Source organism: Tinamus guttatus, unplaced genomic scaffold (genome assembly GCF_059628265.1).
Source record: "Tinamus guttatus ecotype Peru unplaced genomic scaffold, ASM5962826v1 Tinamus_guttatus_pri_ptg000696l, whole genome shotgun sequence".
NCBI classification, from domain to species: domain Eukaryota; kingdom Metazoa; phylum Chordata; class Aves; order Tinamiformes; family Tinamidae; genus Tinamus; species Tinamus guttatus.
Genome location: NW_028289230.1, coordinates 82 through 20,224, shown reverse-complemented (window position 1 = coordinate 20,224; position 20,143 = coordinate 82). Strand labels below are relative to the sequence as shown.

Below are 20,143 nucleotides of genomic sequence, written 5' to 3'. Positions count from 1 at the left end.
GGATGGTGGGCACGTGCAGGCACAGGGGGCTCTCCTGGGGGCTCGCGGCCTTGCAGCAAAACATAGCACCGCACTGCACCAAGAGGCAGCCCTTGGTCCCTGTGCCACCTTGGTGGCCCAGCTATGTCCCTCCATCCCGCCACCAGCTACCTCATGTCCGGGGTGGACAGGAGCAGCCAGGAGCAGCCCCACGGCCAGGTGCAAGCAGGCACAACCCTGCCCCAAACCAGCCCTGCTGGGACCAGCTCGGCCAGGCCACATGGTCACCACAGGCTGAGGCACCACCTGCTGTGGGGCACCCATGGGGCTTCCCGCGGGGACTCCCGGCACTACGGCGAGGCGCTGGCAGCCGCGCGGCTGTGTGAGGGGGCTGGCGGCAGTGGCTCCGCGGCAGCCGCGGGGCTTGGCTGGATCTGCACGCTGCCAGGGACGCCGGGCGCTGCAGGGGCCATGGGCCGCCATGCAAACAGGATGCCTGCGGAGCGAGAGAGATGGCATTAGGGCAGCCCGGCTGCCTGCTCTGCACCCCCACACCATGTCCCCTCCCCACAGGGGGTCTCTGTTCCCGTGACCCCCTTATCCAGGCTCCCGGTGATGTCCTTGCCCATGGGGGACAATGCCTGGGGTGGCCTGGGACAATGTGGCCATCAGGCCCACATATTTCCCAGAGCTGACGTTTCCAGCTTGTTAAATATTTATTTGTTGTTGGAAAAGCCTCCTGGTTTAATTAGGGGTGTCTCCGCGGGCAGACAGAGCACTGGGGGCCATGGGGCGACCAGCTTGGCCAATGCAGCAGTGCCCGGCAGAGGTCCCTGCCCTGCCTGGCACCACGGGGCTGCCTCCTGGCATGCGTGGGTTTCCCTGGACCCCGCAATGCGGTGCCAGTGGGGCCAGTGTTGATGCATCCTCCTTGGGGCACCCAGCACGGGGCCACTGGGCTTTGGGTAGCTGTCCCTTGGTGCCCTGCTGGAGCCTCTGCTCCAGCAAAGTGTCCCAGCATCGTCCCCCGAGCCCAACTTCCGTCATCTGAGTGCATTTTCCTCTGCATCCACCAGCCCTATGTCTTCCAAGCCTCCTTGCACCAAACACCCACAGGATCCCACTAGGCACTTCAGCATTGACATGGCCCCAAATTCAAGCCCTCTCCGTGGGATCTTCCTGGTTGGGATTGCCCAAGGGTCTTTTTGCACCTGAGTCCGTTCCATCCATCCATCCATCCATCCATCCATCCATCCATCCATCCCTGCTTGGTCCTTTGAGTTGGCCCCTCCTGGGGGACAATTTTCAGCCTTGCTGTCCCTCTCCTTTGCCTGCCCCCTCTCCCCAGGCCCTGCCACTTCATTACAATGGATTTTATAGTAAAGACATCAGATTGAAGGAAGGACTTGCTGGCCAGGCAGTGGCTATAAGTTATTGGATTTCCCAGCCGCAATTACATGGGCCAAGCGGCCCTTCTATTTACCTATGTAGACAACTCCATTTATTTCTATTGACATGTTGATACTGCTAATGCCGTTGGTGGACAGGTTCAATGTGGTCTGCTGTCTGTCATCTGGGGAGAGGAAATACCGATATGAGCATTAAGAGAAACAGAAACAAGAACCTGCCGGAGAGAGAAATGGGGCCCCATGCTCTCTGGGCAGCTCTGCCCTGCTGTCCTGGCAGAAACCTGCTCATCTCTGGCTGGGAGAATTGCAGGGATGTGGTGAGTCCCTTGGGTGACCACAGCGCTTGGTGGCAGGGGACGTCTGGCAGAGGCTGGGAGGTGCATCCTGGCCTGCCCGGCTGGATTGTGCACCCATCCTGGGATCCCAAGGCCATCCGGGTCCTCCCTCTGGGCTCTGCACTGGGATGTTCCCAGGGCAGGTGCCGCCCATCGTGCACACTACCTCGGTTGGAGATCTTGATGTTTATGGGGAACTGGGAGGCCACAGCCAGGAGGTTGTGCTGCAGCGTGTGCTGCATGAGCCACTGCTGCTCCTCTGCCATCAGCGCCACTTTCTTCTCGGGAGGCTCCCCGGTCTCCAGCTTCTCGCGCAGCTGCTCCAGCACCGCTGCCTGTGACGCGGCCGCTGCCTGGGCCGCCACTAGGTGGTGGCCGGCCAGTCCCACCGGGATGGTGATGTGGCCAGGCACCGTGGCTGCCAGCACACCATCTTCTGCAAGGACAGCCGCACTGAGCAGGCACCACTTGGCCTTGGGGCTCCGCGCGCTGCGGGCGCACGCCGCCCTCACCCACCTTTCTTCATGGTGTGTGCTTGGTCCATCTGGCTGCAGGCATGTGTGGCGATGCTGAGAGCCAGCAGGGGCATTTTGGGGGTGCCCAGCAGGGCCGGGGTACCTGTGGGTGAGTAGTTGAAGAGCGCCGTGCCGAAGCTCTGCCTCCAGCCCTCCCGCCAGTTGCTCTCAATGATGGCCTGCAGCTCCCCGGGAGAGCTCAGCGCCCGCTTCTCACATTCGTAGGGGTACAGGTACTTCATGTATCTGCACACGGGAGAGCCAGGATGAGACCCTGCACTGCCTGGCTCCCCATCACCCCTGGGCTGGGCAGGGATGGGGCAGGGATGGGGATGGCACTGGAATGATGCACAGCCCTGTCTCTCTATGGGACACCCCAGCTGTACTGCAGGTAAATGGTGCAGAGTTGGGGCTCTCCACCCACCCTTGGGGCCACCCTCGGATGCTGGCATGGGGCAAACCCCACTCCCGGGCGCTCACTGCGTGCGGAGGGTAAAGGCAGCGCTGGTGATGGAAGTAGGTAGGTTGAGGCCTTTGGTGATCTCCCACCAGATCTTCTTGTTGATGACTTCAATCAGGCCCCCCTTGTCCGTCACCAGCCGGTACAGCGTGTACAGGTCCAGCACCTGCATGCGGTTCATGGGCGTCCCTTCCAGCTGCACATGGGAGACAGAAAGGGATGTGGGGAGAAGCCACGTGCACAGAGACCCTCCTTCCCTGGGGACACGGCCTCTCCTCGCCCAGCCTTGCTGGGACCATGGCAGAATGGTCCTCACCACCATGGCCATGTGCTCTGGTCCCCCTAGCCCTGCCCTGCCCCCGAGCTGTCTGCATGAGTGGGGCTCACCCTGCACTGCAAATCTGGCCCAAGACAGAGGGTAAAGACCTTGTTTGGGCTATTTCAGAGTCTTTCTTAGTCCTCTGGTGCTGTGGGTGCTATATGGTTGCCCCTTGGCATGTCCAAGGCGAGCCTGGTCTCTGCATGCCCAAATCTGCTGCATGGTCGGAGGTGTAGGTCAGAGCATGGGATGGGAACACAAAGACCTTCCCTTATAGAAGCTCTCCCTCCATAATGCTCTGAGCTCCTTATGGAGCATCTCCCCTCTATATCTCTCCCTTGTACACTCCTCAGAGACCCAGGAAAAAGGACCACCATAAACTTTATAAAGGTTGTCACCCTATAAACACCCTCAGAAACCTCTATGGGGGAGGAGAGGGACTCCCCCATAACCCTGATATAGGAGCTCACCCTATAACCTCCCTCAGAGCCCCCTCAGTGTGGGAAGGGTCCAGCAGCACCACAGGATGGCCCTGGGGCAGGGGAACGTGTTGGTCCCCCACCCCCTGGGCACCCAAGGCCACCATGGGCAACGCCATGGCCACGGTGCCCACACACATTGCCCTCCCCAGCCTCCGAATGCCCCCAAATGGTGCCAGAGCCCCGTGCCACGAGGGGCTGGCACAGCAGGCGCAGTGCGGTGGCAGGGGCTGCAGCAGGGCCAGAGGGGCAGTGCCCCCTAGGAATGTGTCCCATGCCGGCAGCGGCAGGGCGCTATCGAAAAGCCATCCATTCCGCCGGGGGAGGCTGTCAGGGCCGTGCTTCGCCCCTCAAACGAAGCCATCACTCACTGCCGTCCTCCAGCATCCCTAATTTATGGCCCCGATATTGGCTCGGCTTCTTTGCATAAGCCTGAAAAATGAGCTCTTTTTATTCTGCTACTGAGCTCATTTAACTTTTTTTCTTCTTTTTTTTTCCCTCTCTCTCTGTTGTTTGCCCTGCCTGAGGAGAGGGAAGATGAGTTTCTCCTACCAAGAAAAAGGCAGAGAAACTCCGACTTGCTCTGTCCTGGGGTTCAGGGGCTCCGGGCACAGGCCCCGTCACCTCCTCCCTGCGGTTGGACCCCAGACCCTGATGTGAGGGTCTCCCACCACGCTGGATGGTGAGTTTGTGGCGCCTCAGCCCAGAGCCGCACATCCCTCTGGAGGAGGCACTGTGGTGGCTGCTGCTTGTCCGCAGGTTGTCCCCAAAATGGGATGGCCCCTGGAGTGGGGGCAGCAGCAAGCACAGTCCCATGGAGGTGCTGGGGAGCGCCCAGACATCCCCCATCCCAAATCCCTGCCCCTCACCTGCCTCCGCAGTGACACAACCCCTTTATCCAGATTTATGGCTCCGGACTTCTCCCCTCTCCCCCATCCCCAGGGGGACAGTGGATGTGAAGGGCGGGCCATTAATCTGGGGGCGGCTGGGGCAGGCGGCCGGTGCCCGTCCCGCTGACAAAGGGACCTGTCTGGGCGCTGCAGAGTGATGGTCCCAGCTGAGGTGCACGGCACAAAAGCCCACAGAGGTGGCGGTCGTTGTGGCGCTGCAATTAGCTCCCGCATTGATTAATGGCGCCGCCTTATTGGCAGGGCCCTGTGCTGGCCGTGATGGGGGACGTGGCCATGAAGAGCCCCAGTCTCATCGAGCATGGGGCCCTTGTGCCACCTGCATCAATGCTGTGCCACCCCTGAAGACCCTGTGCCACCTGCAACAACCTTGTGCTGCCCCTAAGGACACTCTGCAACCCTTAAGGACCCTGTGCCACCCCTGCAGACCCCGAGCAACCCCCAGTGACCCTGTGGCACCACCACGGACCCTGTGCAACCCTTGAGGACCCTGTGCCACCTGTCCTGCTGCGCGGAGCCCATGTGCCCTTTCCGAGTGCTCCTGCTGCCGGCACGGGCACTGATGGTGCCTCGCACGCACCTCTGCTCCGAAATCTGCAGGCAGGTGACAGAGCCCTGGGAACCGACCGTAAAACCTCTGAGAGCAAACAGTGAAATTCCTCTGCCCAGCAGTGCCCCCAACTCCCACTCTGCCAGGGGCCGAGCTGAGAGGGCTGCCTGTCCCCTCTGGTCCCCAGGGGCTGGGGTGGCCTCGGGGGGCAGCGGGGGTGAGGAACAGCCCCCGTCTGCTGCCCTCCCTGCTGCGCTGCCCGGCACCTGCTTAATTAGCCCCGGCCCCCACTGACAAGAGAGTTAATTAGCTCTGGAGAGAGAGATAATGAAGGAGTGGAGCAGTCCATAAATCTTGTGCCTCGCGTGCTGACGGATGCGCGGGGGGCCGGCAGCACTCCCACCTCCTGCTCCTCGGAGGGCCGTGGGGCTGGGCAGCCCCCCAGGGCGGTGAGTGGGACCTGGCACCCAGGGCTGTGCTGTGCACGAGGGCCTGGGGCACCAGCCCCCCGCTGCAGCCCTGAGTCTGTGGGGTCTCAGACATCACCCCCCTCACACACACACATGAAGCCTGTGCCCAAAGCTGCCTCATGTCACTCCCGAGGGGCAAAGCTCGGGGGGCAACTGCCACTCTCTGCTGGCTCTCACCCCACGCGCACCAAGCCCCACTGCTCTCCCTCGGCTTTCCCCCGTTAATTAGCTAGGCATTAACCTCTGCCTGGGGTTTACTGGTTAACCAACGTCATGTTCATTAATCCACACACCGGCAAAAGGCTCTAATGAATATGGCCGGCCGCGTGCTCACACTCAGCAACTTTTAATTGCCGCTGGCCCAGCCGGGGAGGGCGAAGGTTAGAGCATTTATCGAGTTTCCGGGAGCTGCCTTGGCCCTCCTGCACTGATAGCAAAGATTTCCGATGCGGCCAGGGCGGCTGGCACAGCCCTTAACCCCTGGGCGCCTGTGGGGCCGGCGCTGCTCCCCGTGTCCTTGCAGGCACCACTAATGAGCCCTGCTAAGGGGCAGCACTAATAGACATCGCTAATGGGCGTCACGGCTGAGATCTACCCCATGGGATCTACCTCGGGGGCTTGCAGAGACCTGGAGCAGCTCAGTGCCCGAGTGGGACTCGTCACGAGTGCGCCTGGGTAGCCACAGGCAGGGACCGGGTGCTAGTGAGCGCCCACCCCAAACCACCCACCTTTACCTCTCTTCTGCATGAAGCCAAAGAGGTCGTCCAGGAACTCCTTGCGTTTCGGATCCTCGTCCAGTTCGTATTGCTGGGGGCAGGAGGGAGAGAGGGGTCAGCGCCAGCAGCTCCCAGCGCACACGCGGGTGCAAGGGGGCGTGTGCTGGACACTGATGAGCACGAGCCTCTGAGTGCCCCTTAACCGAGGAGCCCCTGGGATCACCCTTCTGCTGCGGGTGCCTGGGGCAAGCGTATAAGCGTGTCTGCAGATGTGCATGCTGGTGCATGGACCGGTACGGATGCACGCGTGTCCTGGTAGGTTTGTGCACATGTGGGAGCATATCTAAGTAATGGAGGCTTCCCGATAGAAGATGGATACGATGAGCCGGACTAAGACCAAGGCGAAAAGATCGTGGGAAAGTCACCAGCTGGAAGAACACAGAAGTAGGAGAGGAAGAACCTGTAAACAAGCTTATCAGTGCAGGATAGAGGACTGTGTGCGGGCCAATCATGTAAACGTGTGCCCCGATATCTACAGCCAACCTAGTACAGTAGAAGACGCGTGGACAGTAGTATGCAACCAATCGCAATGTAAGCGTACGCGTGGCTAGATGACTTAACAGAAATGTAGTAGATAGAGTGCTGTAACACGAATAAAGTGATTTCTGCTAGACTCATATTGAAGCCTTCAGGAGTCGTGTCTGGCCTCCCGCAGATGGTGACCCCGACGTGATGCGATTTCAGCGCATTTGAAGTGGGACACCCCGATGGGAGCACCTGGCTGGGGAACGGCTCGGCGGGACCGAGGTCTGGGACAGATTGGGTGGCAATCCGTGAAGATGTGAAGATTTGTTGCAATGGTCACCTGGTGCAGGTGAGCAGCCAGGGCAGGAGATGGGGCAGTCGGTAACTAAGGAAGAAAGTGCAATTGTTAAGCTCCTCCAACATATTCTCTCTAAGAGAGGAATTAAGTATGATGAACAGACCCTCTGCAAGCTTTCGATCTGGTGCAGAGAGAATGGGTTCAAAGCTGAGCCCCACCTAGCATTCGATGTGGAGACGTGGGAGAACGTAGGGCGGCAGCTCTGGGATCATATCGCTGACGGGGATAAGCAGGCTAGGGACCTTGCTACTACATGGCAACTGGTCCTATCTTCCTTATCCGATATGAAAGCAGAAAAGAAAGTGGCCGAAAGTGGCCGCCGGAGCCATGGCAGCCTTTGCGAGCACTTCAAGAGCGAGACCACCACGCCACTGAAAACCGCTGGTGTTTGGAGATCCATCGCTAACCCCCCCGCCCGCGTCCCCGCCCCTGCCCCCGCCCGTGTCCCCGCCCGCACCCGCGCCTGCGCCATCTGTGCCCCCGCTTCCGGACCCCCCCGGAGAGCCTGAAGAACGGCCCAGCTGGGTCCAGGACTTGTTGGATCGCCTTGAAAACTTACAGAAGGGGACCGGGGAAGGGAAAGCGAATGAGACCAAGGAGACAGTGGTGCAGGGAAAAGCGGATTGTGATCCCCAAAGTCACTGGAGGGAGATGAGACTGTCATTAGTGAGGCAAGGAGCGTTGTCAGCATTTCCTGTAATAGCGGGTCCTCAGGGTCAGCCAAATCAATGGACACCTTTATCATTTGATTTAGTGAAAGAGGCACGTAAATCGGTGCAGCAATATGGCTTACATGATCCCTTCACCCAGGCTATTGTTAATTCAATTCTATCAAATCACTTGCTGACACCTTTTGACCTGCGCCAGCTCATGCAGGTAATTTTGACCCCTATGCAAGAAATTCTATGGCGCTCCCGCTGGACAGAGGACTGTGACATTGCAGGCCTCAATAACATGGAATGGCGTGACAGGGATCCGTTGCGCCTAGGAGAGCCAGCTGCCTTAATGGGATCTGGAAATTTTGCTAACCCTGCAGATCAAGCACAACTTCCGCCCGAGGTGCTACGCATGTCGGCGGACTTAGCCAGGGAAGCTTTGTGATCTATACTTGAGGACGGGAAATCGATCCCACCTTACACAAAGGTAAAACAAACAAGCGGGGAGTCGTATATGTCTTTCTTAGAGCGCTTGCGAGAGGCCCTAGAACGCGCCTCTCTGACTCCAGAAGCAAGAGAAGCCATACTGATGTCTTTAGCGGTTGAGAACGCTACTGTGGAGTGTAAGCGAGCGCTTAGAGCACTACCACGGGATGCCTCGATCGCGCAAATGATGGAGGCTTGTGAGCGTATTGGCTCGGATGAGCAAAAGGCGGATTACATGGCACATGCATTTGCAGCAGCTGTACGACCTTTAGTTAACAAAAACAATCCGCGCTGCTTTAAGTGCGGACGTCCCGGTCATCTCAAAGCTCAGTGCCAGTTCAATAAAAGGGGCGGCGGATATGCATTTAATGGAGATTGCAATAGATGTGGGAGGTTTGGTCACCGGGAGAAGGAGTGCCGCTCCCAGGCACACGCAAACGGAACCAGGTTGGGAAACAGGAAGGTGAGCGCGCTGGGATCTCACGCGCCGATGAAAGTAAGATCCCGGGGAGCTTGGATAGCATCACCGCCACCACAACAGGAAGTGCCGGAGTGGACATTGCCCTCGCAGTAGACGCAATGCTCGCTGACTCCAGCGTACAATGCCTCCCATCCACTACTTGCGGCCCGCTGGGAAAAGGATTAAGTGCACTACTGTTAGGTCGCTCATCGGTTGCACGCAAAGGCCTTTTTGTATTGCCTGGCGTGATTGATGCGGACTTTACGGGTACCATTCATGTAATGGTCTGGACCCCCAGTCTGCCGATTCATGTTCCGGCTGGGGAGAAGATCGTAGAGCTAGTGCCATTTTTTGCATGCGTTCCCAAATCTACATCAAAAGTCAGAGGGAAACAGGGTTTTGGCTCAACCGGGACCCCTGAAATACACCTGGCAATGGACATCTCAAAACGACAACCAATGGAATGGGTAACATTAAAACACCCATGTGGGCATCAGACATCAATTTCAATGTTAGTGGACACTGGGGCAAACGCAACGATTGTCAGTGTGGCTGTCTGGCCTCCCACCTGGCCATTGGAAACTCCATCGATTCCTGTTATGGGGGTAGGCGGAGTGCAAACAATGTGTGTTAGTAAGGAGCTAGTTCAATGCTGTATGGCAGATGGCGGATGTTGCAGTATTAAACCATATGTCACCAATGCACCCATATCGCTGCTAGGACGAGACGCGCTAAGCCAGCTAGGTGCGCGATTAGTTACTGATCAACAGGTTTTCTAGCGACGGTCACTGGGAGAGAGCAACCAGTGATAAAATTATCCTGGACGTCTAGTACACCTGTCTGGGTCGACCACTGGCCACTGTCTACAGAAAAGGTCACTCACTTACAAGCATTAGTACAAGAACAATTAGAAAAGGGCCATATACAGCCTTCAACTAGCCCCTGGAATACGCCTGTCTTTACTATCCCGAAAAAATCTGAGAAGTGGCGATTGCTGCATGATTTGCAGAAAGTAAATGCAATTATGAAAGATATGGGAGCATTGCAACCAGGCTTACCATCGCCTGTGATGATCCCAAAAGACTGGGACATTTTAATAATCAATTTAAAAGATTGTTTCTTTACCATACCATTGCATCCTGAGGATCATGAAAAATTCGCGTTCTCTGTACCCTCAGTTAACAAACAAGCCCCTATGCAGCGATATCATCGGGTAGTGCTTCCCCAGGGTATGAAAAATTTGTCCACCCTGTGCCAGCTCTATGTCTCGTGGGCATTAACTCCCATCCATCAGATACACCCTGAACTACTGATCTACCATTATATGGATGATATCTTAGTAGTCGGAAAGCATCTGGAGGCAGAAAGTCTGCTGACAGAGATGGAAAAGATCCTAGGAGCGGGAGGTCTACAGATAGCGCCGGAGAAAGTACAACGGCAGCCAGCTTGGCGGTACCTGGGCTGGGAGATTACCAGAACAGTTGTTAGGCCACAAAAGCTCTTTCTGCGAACAGAAGTCACTACCCTAAACGATGTACAGAAGCTCCTGGGTGATATTAATTGGGTACGCTCGGTGTGCGGTATTTCCAACGCGAATATAGAACCCCTCATACAATTCCTTCGGGGGGGAGGTGGAGAAGATGCCCCACGTGAACTTTCCCCCAACGCAAAACTAGCACTACAAAGGGTATCCGAAAGGGTATCAACCGCATATGCCAGTCGCTGGGACCCTGATGAACCGGTGGGTTTGCTCTTGCTAAACCACAACCACTACCCGCTGATGCTATTAATGCAATGGTTTGAGGATAGAGATCCCCTTCATATACTCGAGTGGATTTTTTTGCCTATTCAACCCAAGCGTACGGTGACAACTCGTTTAGAAGCTTTTGCACAGCTGATAATGAAAGGACGATCTTGGGCAGTGGAAATAGCAGGATTTGAACCCAGTTTTATCGTTGTGCCATTGGCTGCAGAATACCTACAGTGGGCTTTACAGAACTCAAGTGCCACTTCAAGTTGCCCTCTTGGACTATCCAGGGAAGGTTAGAGTCCACCTGCCACCCCATCGTTTTATGGCCGCGGTCAAACTTGGACGATTCCAAGAGCACCCTCCTCAGCAATCCCCAATGCCGGTTAAGGGAGTGACTGTGTTTACGGAAGCCGGAGGGAGATCACAGAAGTCAGCATTAACCTGGAAAGAGGGAGACGTCTGGAAGGAGGTGGTGCTATCAGACTTTAGTGGTTCCACTCAACAACTAGAATTATGTGCTGTCATCATGGCTTTTCAGCGCTGGCTGGATCAGGCCCTGAATGTGGTCTGTGACTCCCTGTATGTAGTAGGTATTGTTCAACGCATGGAACGCGCAATTCTGAAAGAAGTTAGCGATGCAGCTCTGTTTGCCCTCTTTAAAACACTCTGGCTCACGCTTGACAAACGCAAGGCGCCATATTTTATTACACATATTCGGAGTCACACGAATTTACCAGGTGAGCTGTCCGAGGGAAACCAATGGGCAGATCGGCTGGTAGCCCCAGCATGGAAGGGCCCCACGCCGGATAAGTTTCAACAGGCTCAGCGTTCCCATCAATTTTTCCATCAGTCTGCCAAGGCGCTACGATGACAGTTCAACCTGACAGATGCTGCGGCACGAGGGATTATACAAACTTGCCCTGATTGTCAGCAATTCACAGGTGGCCGCCCAACTGGGGTGAATTCCAGAGGTACTGGTCCGTTGGAACTGTGGCAACTGGACGTTACCCATATACCGGAGTTTGGCAGACTAAAATATGTCCATGTGTCGGTTGACTGCTTTTCTATGGCCGTCTGGGCCACGGCACAGACGGGTGAATCCAGTAAATATGTTCAACGCCACATGCGGGTGGCTATGGCAGCATTGGGAGTCCCACAAAGGGTAAAAACTGATAATGGGTCTGGCTATGTCGCACGAGGGACACAAGAGTTTTTCCATCTTTGGGGCATAGAGCATGTTACAGGCATTCCACACTCCCCTACTGGCAGGCCATAGTGGAACGTATGAACCAAACGCTGAAACGCCAGCTTCAAAAACAAAAAGGGGGAGAATTGGAAATTATGCCTGCAGAGAGATTGGCAAAAGCAGTATATGTTTTAAATTTTTTGAGATTACCCCAGGACAACCTGTCAGGGATTGCAGCTGGTCTGTGAAATCCCTGGCTCCCTTAGCAGAGAACGCTAACCTTGAAAAGATTAGAGTGTATCTATGAGATAGGATAGAGAGTTCACACGGAGACAGCAGAAAGTTATTAACAAGTTTAAGGAGGTTTGGCCATGGAGCAGAAACTGGCCACGCTAAGAATCATCCAGTCATAACTCTGTCACTAGCTACTGTCCTTTGTAGTCCTCACCAATAAGCAGCAGCCACGACGAGGAGAGCTCGGTATAAATAATGTACCTAGAAAACAATAAAGCGTAGTTTGTGTTGCATCTACCCCAGTTGTTTGTGTTTTTGGCCGCCATGACTGCGACAACTGGTGACCCCGACGTGATAATAAGAAGTGGACCGCCTGGCGACTGGCGGTGGTGGCGGAGCTTGAGAGCAGCAGGGAAGCTGCCTGGTCCAGACCTGTGATTTGACTCCTTGTGAAGGTGAGCCGCTGGGAAAGGGATTGACACCTCTCGAAGGTGCAAGTGGGACTGACACCTCTCGAAGGTGCGCCGCAGAGAGCGGAAATACACAGACATGGGGCCAAACCTGACAAAGCAGGAAGCCCTAGTTTTATCTACATGGAAGACCTTACTTGCTCAGAGAGGTATTAAAGTTACTGACTATGCGTTACGCCGCCTGTTGCTCTGGTGCCGAGGACAGGGGTTTGAAGCCACTTCAGCCGTTGCATTTAGTGTGAGCGCTTGGCAGAAGGTCAGTGATAAGCTGTGGGATGCTCTTTCTAGAGGCTCTAAAGAGGTAGAGGGTTTACCTACTACTTGGCGACTGATGCAGGAGACTTTGGAGGACTGGAAAGCGGAGCATGACCAGGAGAGCATTCCGGTGATGCTGGAAAGTACCCCTCTATTGGGGGAAGACAGAGAGGACCAGGAGAAGCATCCTTCTCCTATAGAGTCTGTTACGGAGCAAATGGATGCTTTGCAGTGCTCCACGGGCGCCTCTGGGTTGTTGAAACATGAAACCAACTCGAGTCCTAAGTACCCCTCGCCTGATGAGCTGGTTAAGATGCGGCAACGGGGGAAGTCTCCCAGTGAGTTTTTGCCCCCCCCCCCCCCGCCCTGCTATAAGACACCTGCGCAGCAGTTGACTGAGTGGGAGGCTTTGAATAAACCTGTGCTTCCCTCTGCTCCTCCTGGAGAGGGGGAGAAGGAAAATGATGAAGAAATCCCCAGTAAAAACCGTTTCCCTCCCCGCCTCCCCCAAGACTCCTCGGATGAGGAGGAGGAGGTGGTTTCTGCTGTTCGTCCTTCTGTGAAAGAGACTATAGGGAGTTCTCAATGTCGGACCTTGAGATTAGCAGCTAAACCCTGGCCTCTCCCCCCACCACAGTGACTGTGTTGCCGCGACAGCCTGGCAAATTCTGGGATCAGGTTAGAAAAAAGGCAACCGAAATGGGGCAATGGGATTTGTTAGATAAGATCGGTTGCCCCTCAGAGGCCTCCACTCAAGTTGTCAGCTGTGGTTTGGGAGCTTTTCCTGTGTTTAAGGCGGCCCCCAACTCTGGAAGAAGGGATGAACATAGCACGATTGCCTGGAAAGTAGTGCAAGACCTGCAGACATTTACATCAAAATATGGTATTAACTCTCCAGAGGTAATGCGTCTGATCCGAATTATGAATGCGGATCTTTTAGCCCCCGTATGATATATCCCATCTTGCTCAGATTCTGTTCCAGCCTGTAGAGAATCAAGTGTTTATGGCACACTGGAGGAGGTTAGCTGAGCGGGCTGCACTAGATAACATGCGATTGCCGCAAGGAGATCCGCGGCAGGGAGTTGGGGTTGACGCTTTGATGGGAACGGGTCTTTTTGCTAACCTTGATCTTCAGGCTCAGTGGGACCCTAGTATTCTTGAACAGGCGCAACGTTTAGGTATGTCAGCTCTGATGCGAACTATGGAGCTGGCCTCGCCCCGTCCTAAATATACAACAATCAAGCAAGGGGTTAAAGAGCCATTCTTACAATTTGTTGAACGGATTGCTACATCATTAGAAAAACAAGTAGAGGATGATGACTTGAGAGAGACACTGTGCACTCAGCTAGCTAAAGATAATGCTAACGAAGATTGTCAGAAAATAATTGAAGCAATGCCAGGGAACCCAACTATTCCTGATATGGTAACAGCTTGCTCAAGAGTGGGAACAATAACACATAAAATGACTGCTCTAGCTGCAGTTCTTCATCCCAATCCCAAGTGCTTTGGGTGCGGTCAGGAGGGGCATATCAAGGCTGCTTGCCCGTTTCAGAGTGCAGCTGCTAAACAAAAAGGCAAAGCGGCAGGGCATTTTGCCAAGCCTGTGGACAATACTTGTAATCGATGCAGCAGAATAGGGCATTTTGCCAGACACTGTCGATCTAAATTCCATATTAATGGCTATTCTTTGACGGGAAACGAGGAAACAAGCGCGGGGAGGCGCGCGGGGACACAAGTACCTCACACAGCAATTCCATGCATGGGAGCACCTCCGATGGTTTATCCCTCTGCGACCGTCTCACAGGGAAAAACCCGTGGATCAGCAGGCATGGATGTATCCACCGCCGACACAGTAACTCTGTCAACTACGGATATTGTTAAAGTGCCTCTGGATGCAAAGGGGCCTATAGGTCAAGGACTCAGTGCATTATTAATTGGACGGTCTAGCAGTATTTTGAGTGGATTAATTGTTCATGTAGGTGTTATTGATTCGGATTATACTGGGCAAATTTGTGCTATGATGTCTACTCCCTATCCCCCAGGAACCATTCCCAAAGGTACCCGTGTCGCTCAACTTGTGCCTTTTTCGAGTTGTGTTCCTCACACAGAACTTAAGGAACGATGAGAGGGAGGCTTTGGTTCTACGGGTCCACCTCAAGTTTTCTGGTCGCAAACTCTATCAGCGTAGAGGCCACAAATGACGTGTAACGTCTCCAACAAAGGCTATTCACCATCAGCATTGAAGATTACGGGTTTGTTGGACACTGGGGCTGATGTGACTATTATCTCTCAACATTCCTGGCCATCGTCTTGGCCCATTGTGAACACTGGGGTGGGTGTAGTAGGGCTGGGGGGATCCACTCAGGGGGGCGTGTCTCTTGTACCTGTGCTGATCACCAATCCTGAAGGGCAAGCAGCAATGATCAAACCATACATAACCTCTGCACCCCTGAACTTGTGGGGAAGAGATTGTTTAGGACAATGAGGGGTTAGGATTACGACGGATTTTTGACGGGGGCCACTGCGTTGCAGGGTGTTCGTCGACCCACACTTGCTTTAACCTGGTTAACTGACAGGCCTGTGTGGGTGGATCAGTGGCCCCTAGCAGAGGAAAAGTTGCAAGCCCTGCAAGAATTGGTGTCAGAACAGCTTGTGACTGGGCACATTGAACCCTCTCACAGTCCTTGGAATACCCCTGTATTTGTGATTAAGAAGAAATCTGGCAAATGGCAACTTTTACATGACCTACAACAGGTAAATGCTGCCATGGGAGCTTTACAACCCGGCCTTCCTGCACCCTCAATGATCCCTATGGACTGGGATATTGTGGTAATAGACCTGAAGGACTGTTTCTTTACCATTCCATTAGCACCCGAGGATAGGGAAAAATGTGCTTTTACTGTATTACCTACAAACCATTCTGAGCCAGCCAAAAGATATCAATGGAAGGTGTTACCTCAAGGTATGAAAAATTCGCCAACAATTTGCCAATGGTTTGTTGCTCAAGCTTTATCTCCCATTCGGGAGCGATTTCCAGACTGTTACTGTTACCATTACATGGATGATATTTTGCTTGCAGCCCAGAAAAGGGAGCAGCTGAACGATCTAGAAAAAGTAGCTAGACAATCCTTACAGCATTTTGACTTGGTTATAGCACCAGAGAAGGTGCAAAAGACTGAGCCCTGGAAATATTTAGGGCTTACAGTCACTGCCCGACGAGTGACGCCCCAACTTAGTGTTAACGTTCAAACACTTACTGATGTCCAAAAATTGATGGGGTCGCTGAATTGGATTAGACCCTATCTTGGTCTCACAAATTCCCAGCTGCAGCCCTTATTGGAACTGCTCCAGCATTCTGTTAATCCTTCTGAACCTAGGACTTTGAGTCCTGCAGCAGTTCAAACAATCCAGCAGGTGGAGTCGTTATTACAAACTAAATTTGTATCCCGCATTGACCCATTGACCCATTACAGATAGTTCAGTTGTTTGTCCTCATTGATCGGACAACTCCTTTTGGTGCCTTGGTGCAATGGAACCCTGAATGGACAGATCCTTTACATATTCTGGAATGGCTGTTTTTACCTTTTCGACCTCGAAAGACTGCACCAGGATTGTTTGAACTTCTAGCAGACCTTATTATGAAGGTTCGTAAAAGATGTGTGGAACTGACAGGAAGGGATCCGTATCGCATTGCTGTCCCAATACAAACGTGGTATTTTGAATGGTGCTTAGCCAACAAGTATGAAGTTCAAGCAGCTATGGCTGATTTTCATGGGCAGATCTCTTATCATTTGCCCTCACATCCGCTTATTAAGCTTTTTTCAGGAAATTACGGTGGGTCAAAAGCACTTGAGCCAAATGGGGCCAGTTGATGGATTCACTGTCTTTACAGATGGATCTGGAAAGACCGGTAAAGCTGCTGTGGTATGGTACGACAACCAAGAATGGCATGACAAGGTAATCTTAAAAGAAGGATCACCTCAAATAGTGGAGCTGCGAGCTATGGCCGTAGATTTTCAAATGCTTCTCCAACCTGTGAATATTGTTACGGACTCTGCTTATGTTGCCAATCTAGTTGCACGGCTAGATAAGACGGTTCTGTCTTTTACTGATCAATGTCCATTGTTTTCGGTACTCTTAGACCTATGGTCAGCAATACAACAGAGAATCGAACCCTATTTTATACTACATATTTGCAGTCATACTGCATTACCTGGCTTCTTTGCTGAGGGTAATGCTAGGGCTGATGCCCTTGTGCCTGCTGTGGCCTTGGGTCCGCTCCCTAACAAACACCAGCAGGCTTTATTATCTCATCGTTTTTTTCACCAGGGCAGCTCGGCACTGAGTCAACAATTTGGCTTGACGCAATCCGCGGCACGATCTATAGTTGCTGCCTGCCCTGATTGTCAAGGACAGCAGACACCTGTTTTCTATGGAGTTAACCCGAGAGGCCTACAAGCGTTACAATTGTGGCAAACGGATGTCACCCACATCTCTGAATTTGGGTGGCTTCGGTTTGTCCATGTTTCTGTTGATACATTTTCCCACGCTGCTTGTGCTACAGCCCAAGCAGGGGAGAAATCTTTACACGTAATTCACCATTTTCAACGTGCCTTTGCAACTCTCAGCATTCCTCAAACAGTAAAAACCAACAATGGTCCTGCCTATGTTTCCAAAAAGGTGCAGAGTTTTCTAAATCAATGGGGTGTTCACCACATAACTGGGATTCCCCATTCCCCTACAGGCCAAGCCATCATTGAACGCTTACATGGCACTCTGAAGCGCCTCGTGCAAAAACAAAAAGGGGGAATGCAGGGGGAGTCCCCACAGGCAAGACTAGATAAAGCTGTATATGTGCTTAACTTTCTCTTCTTCCCTAACAACTCTACTCTATCACCGATTTTTTCGCATTTTTCCTCTTTGACTACAACAGAAAAAGTACCACAGCGGGTACCGGTGCAAGTTCATGATCTGGTTACTGGCCAATGGTCTGGGCCACATGAGCTCATAACTTGGGGAAGGGGATATGCTTGTGTCTCCACAGAAAGTGGACCGCGATGGGTTCCAGCACGGTGTGTGCGACCTGCGTTGCAGTCGCTGCCGTCCTCATCCTCGGAAGTTATGGAGGAGGAGATTGGCCTCCAGCCCCTCCCCAAAGAACTGTCAGCAACATCTGGATAACCCTAGCCAACGCCATCAATCAATCAAAGCACCATATGCCTGGCTACCAGCGATCCTCAAAATCCCTTTTCTACGTGTCTGGTGGGAGTTCCAACGGAGAAGCCGATGGGTGGCGGGTATCTGCGCGAGCCGAATACAAGGGCTTCAACTGCTGCATAATATGCTGGCAATGGATCAATGAGACCAGAGATCCAGACTCGGGGTGAGGGTAAAGACTACAGTTGCTCTAACTGACGAACTACGCAAGCTGCAAGTGGATGATGGATGGGAGTGGTTAAATAAGTTGTTTGGCAACTGGGGTTTGTCTGGGTGGTTACTATCTCTAGTGAAAACAGGTTTGCTGATTTTGGTAATTATTGTAATTGTGTTATTAATGGTACCTTGCTTGATCGGTCTGCTGCAAAGGGCCCTGCAGCAAACCGTTAGTGCCATTTTTGTAGCACAAATACAAAAAGGGGGAATTGTCAGGGATTGCAGCTGGTCTGTGAAATCCCTGGCTCCCTTAGCAGAGAACGCTAAGCTTGAAAAGATTAGAGCATATCTATGAGATAGGGAGTTCACACGGAGACAGCAGAAAGTTATTAACAAGTTTAAGGAGGTTTGGCCACGGAGCAGAAACTGGCCAAGCTAAGAATCATCCAGTCATAACTCTGTCACTAGCTACTCTCCTTTGTAGTCCTCACCAATAAGCAGCAGCCACGATGAGGAGAGCTCGGTATAAATAATGTACCTAAAAAACAATAAAGCGTAGTTTGTGTTGCATCTACCCCAGTTGTTTGTGTTTTTGGCCGCCACAACTGCAACAACAGCCTAGTCCCTCCGATGGTCAAACACAGGGCTGGGCTAAAGGGAGCCCTGACAGAAGTAAAGTTGGGTCTGTGTAAGGTGATGCTGAGAGACTGAAACACGGGAAAATGGACAGGACCTTTGGACTGGATAACCTGGGGAAAAGGGTATGCTTGTGTCGTTATAGATACTGGAACCAGATGGGTGCCAGCGAAATGGGTGAGACCTTGGCTGGAAGCAGACTCACATACATCAGATGTAGCAGGCAAGCAACGGGTACCCTAGCTGTGGAAAGTGTGAGCCTGCAGAACAACAACATGGGAGGAAGAGGTGTTACTGTTATTATTAGCTGTATATTGTGACTTTTAGGAGGCAATGTTGCTTTTAACGCTATTATAGGAGCTGATGCTGCTTTTAACACTAATGGATATGTTATGCTTCTTAGGCGGATTGTTAATTATACCCAAATCAAGAGTTGGTGGCTTTGTGGGACAGCAGATCAATTGGATGCACTGGCATTAGGTATTCCTCTAAGCAACTGGACAGACCTGAATCCATATAGCTTACTCAATACATCATATCAGTGTACACAGGAGAATGTCGCAATGGAAGGAAAGCCCTTTATACTTCAATTGGTTAGTAACAGGGTGCCTTATATATATTATAACTTATCAGGCCCGAATCTAGGCACCTTTCAAAACAAAACAGACCATTGGACGACCATAAAGCTTAAATTGACCCATAGCGAGGATACAAATTCTGCAAGTAGCTATTCTGTGGGAGTAGGAGACCTGGAAGAGTCACCATGAATACATATCTAATATTGATCAGTCCAGAAAAATACTCACGGATGTCCAAGACATTTGGGATCACGCAAAGATTTTGCATATAGTCACAGAGGATGAGAGTCTGTCATGGTTGGATGTCGAGGGTCACTCTCGCACCAAGTGCCAGGGCCCTCCCCACAAGCCAGAGCAAACAACACCTCCACACAAAGTGAGGTCAACTCCGCTCTGCTGTTGTCTGCAGCAGAGCTTTATACCGGTGCAGGTGGGCATGCGCTAAGGAGCAGCACTCATTGGCTACAGGCTCCCAGCTGATTGGTTCTCCTCCAGGTGCTTGGTTGCTAGGCGTCGGTCCAGTTCCCCACAAACTCCACTTTCCTATATATTCTTACTAAGGCCCCAACATCTCCCCCTCTTTTTTCCAAAAAACAAAAATTAGCAATAAACATTACAGCATTTACAAAAAACAAAGTAACATAGCTGTAAGCCTCAGCATTTCCCCTCTTTTTACAAAAACAAAAATTGGCAATATCATGCATCAAATATTACAAATAAAAACATAGTTGCAAACACAAGCATGATCATTCTGGTCACACTTTTATGATAATGTTTCATTTTTAAATTCCCAAGACAAAAGAAAATGGTCCCAAAGGAATACACAATTTCATTTTGCTTACAACCACAGAAATTCTTCTTGGAAAGGTAATTGTGCTCTTCATTTCAGCAACAGGAGAAGGAAAAAATCTTGCCCTTTGGAGCTGGGGAGGATGGGGGTGCAAGTTAGTATGGTCAGACTGGATATGCTATCATTTTTAGTTTTCAACCGCTGGAAAGTTCTTCCAGTCACGGAGTCTGCCGCTCTTGTCAGTTC

The 20,143-nt window shown here is 52.5% G+C and overlaps 1 protein-coding gene across 1 annotated transcript; it reads right to left on the bottom strand.

The window, feature by feature from the left end:
- Nucleotides 1–329: 329 nt before the first annotated feature.
- On the bottom strand, nucleotides 330–7,495 carry LOC104574588 (AT-rich interactive domain-containing protein 3A). Its single transcript, XM_088536679.1, has 7 exons — nucleotides 7,481–7,495; nucleotides 6,153–6,231; nucleotides 2,719–2,887; nucleotides 2,240–2,484; nucleotides 1,890–2,159; nucleotides 1,463–1,552; nucleotides 330–475 (listed from the first exon to the last, which is right to left on the bottom strand). Exons 1-7 carry the CDS (start codon nucleotides 7,493–7,495, stop codon nucleotides 330–332), a joined length of 1,014 nt encoding a protein of 337 aa, XP_088392805.1.
- Between the last annotated feature and the right edge of the window lie 12,648 nt (nucleotides 7,496–20,143).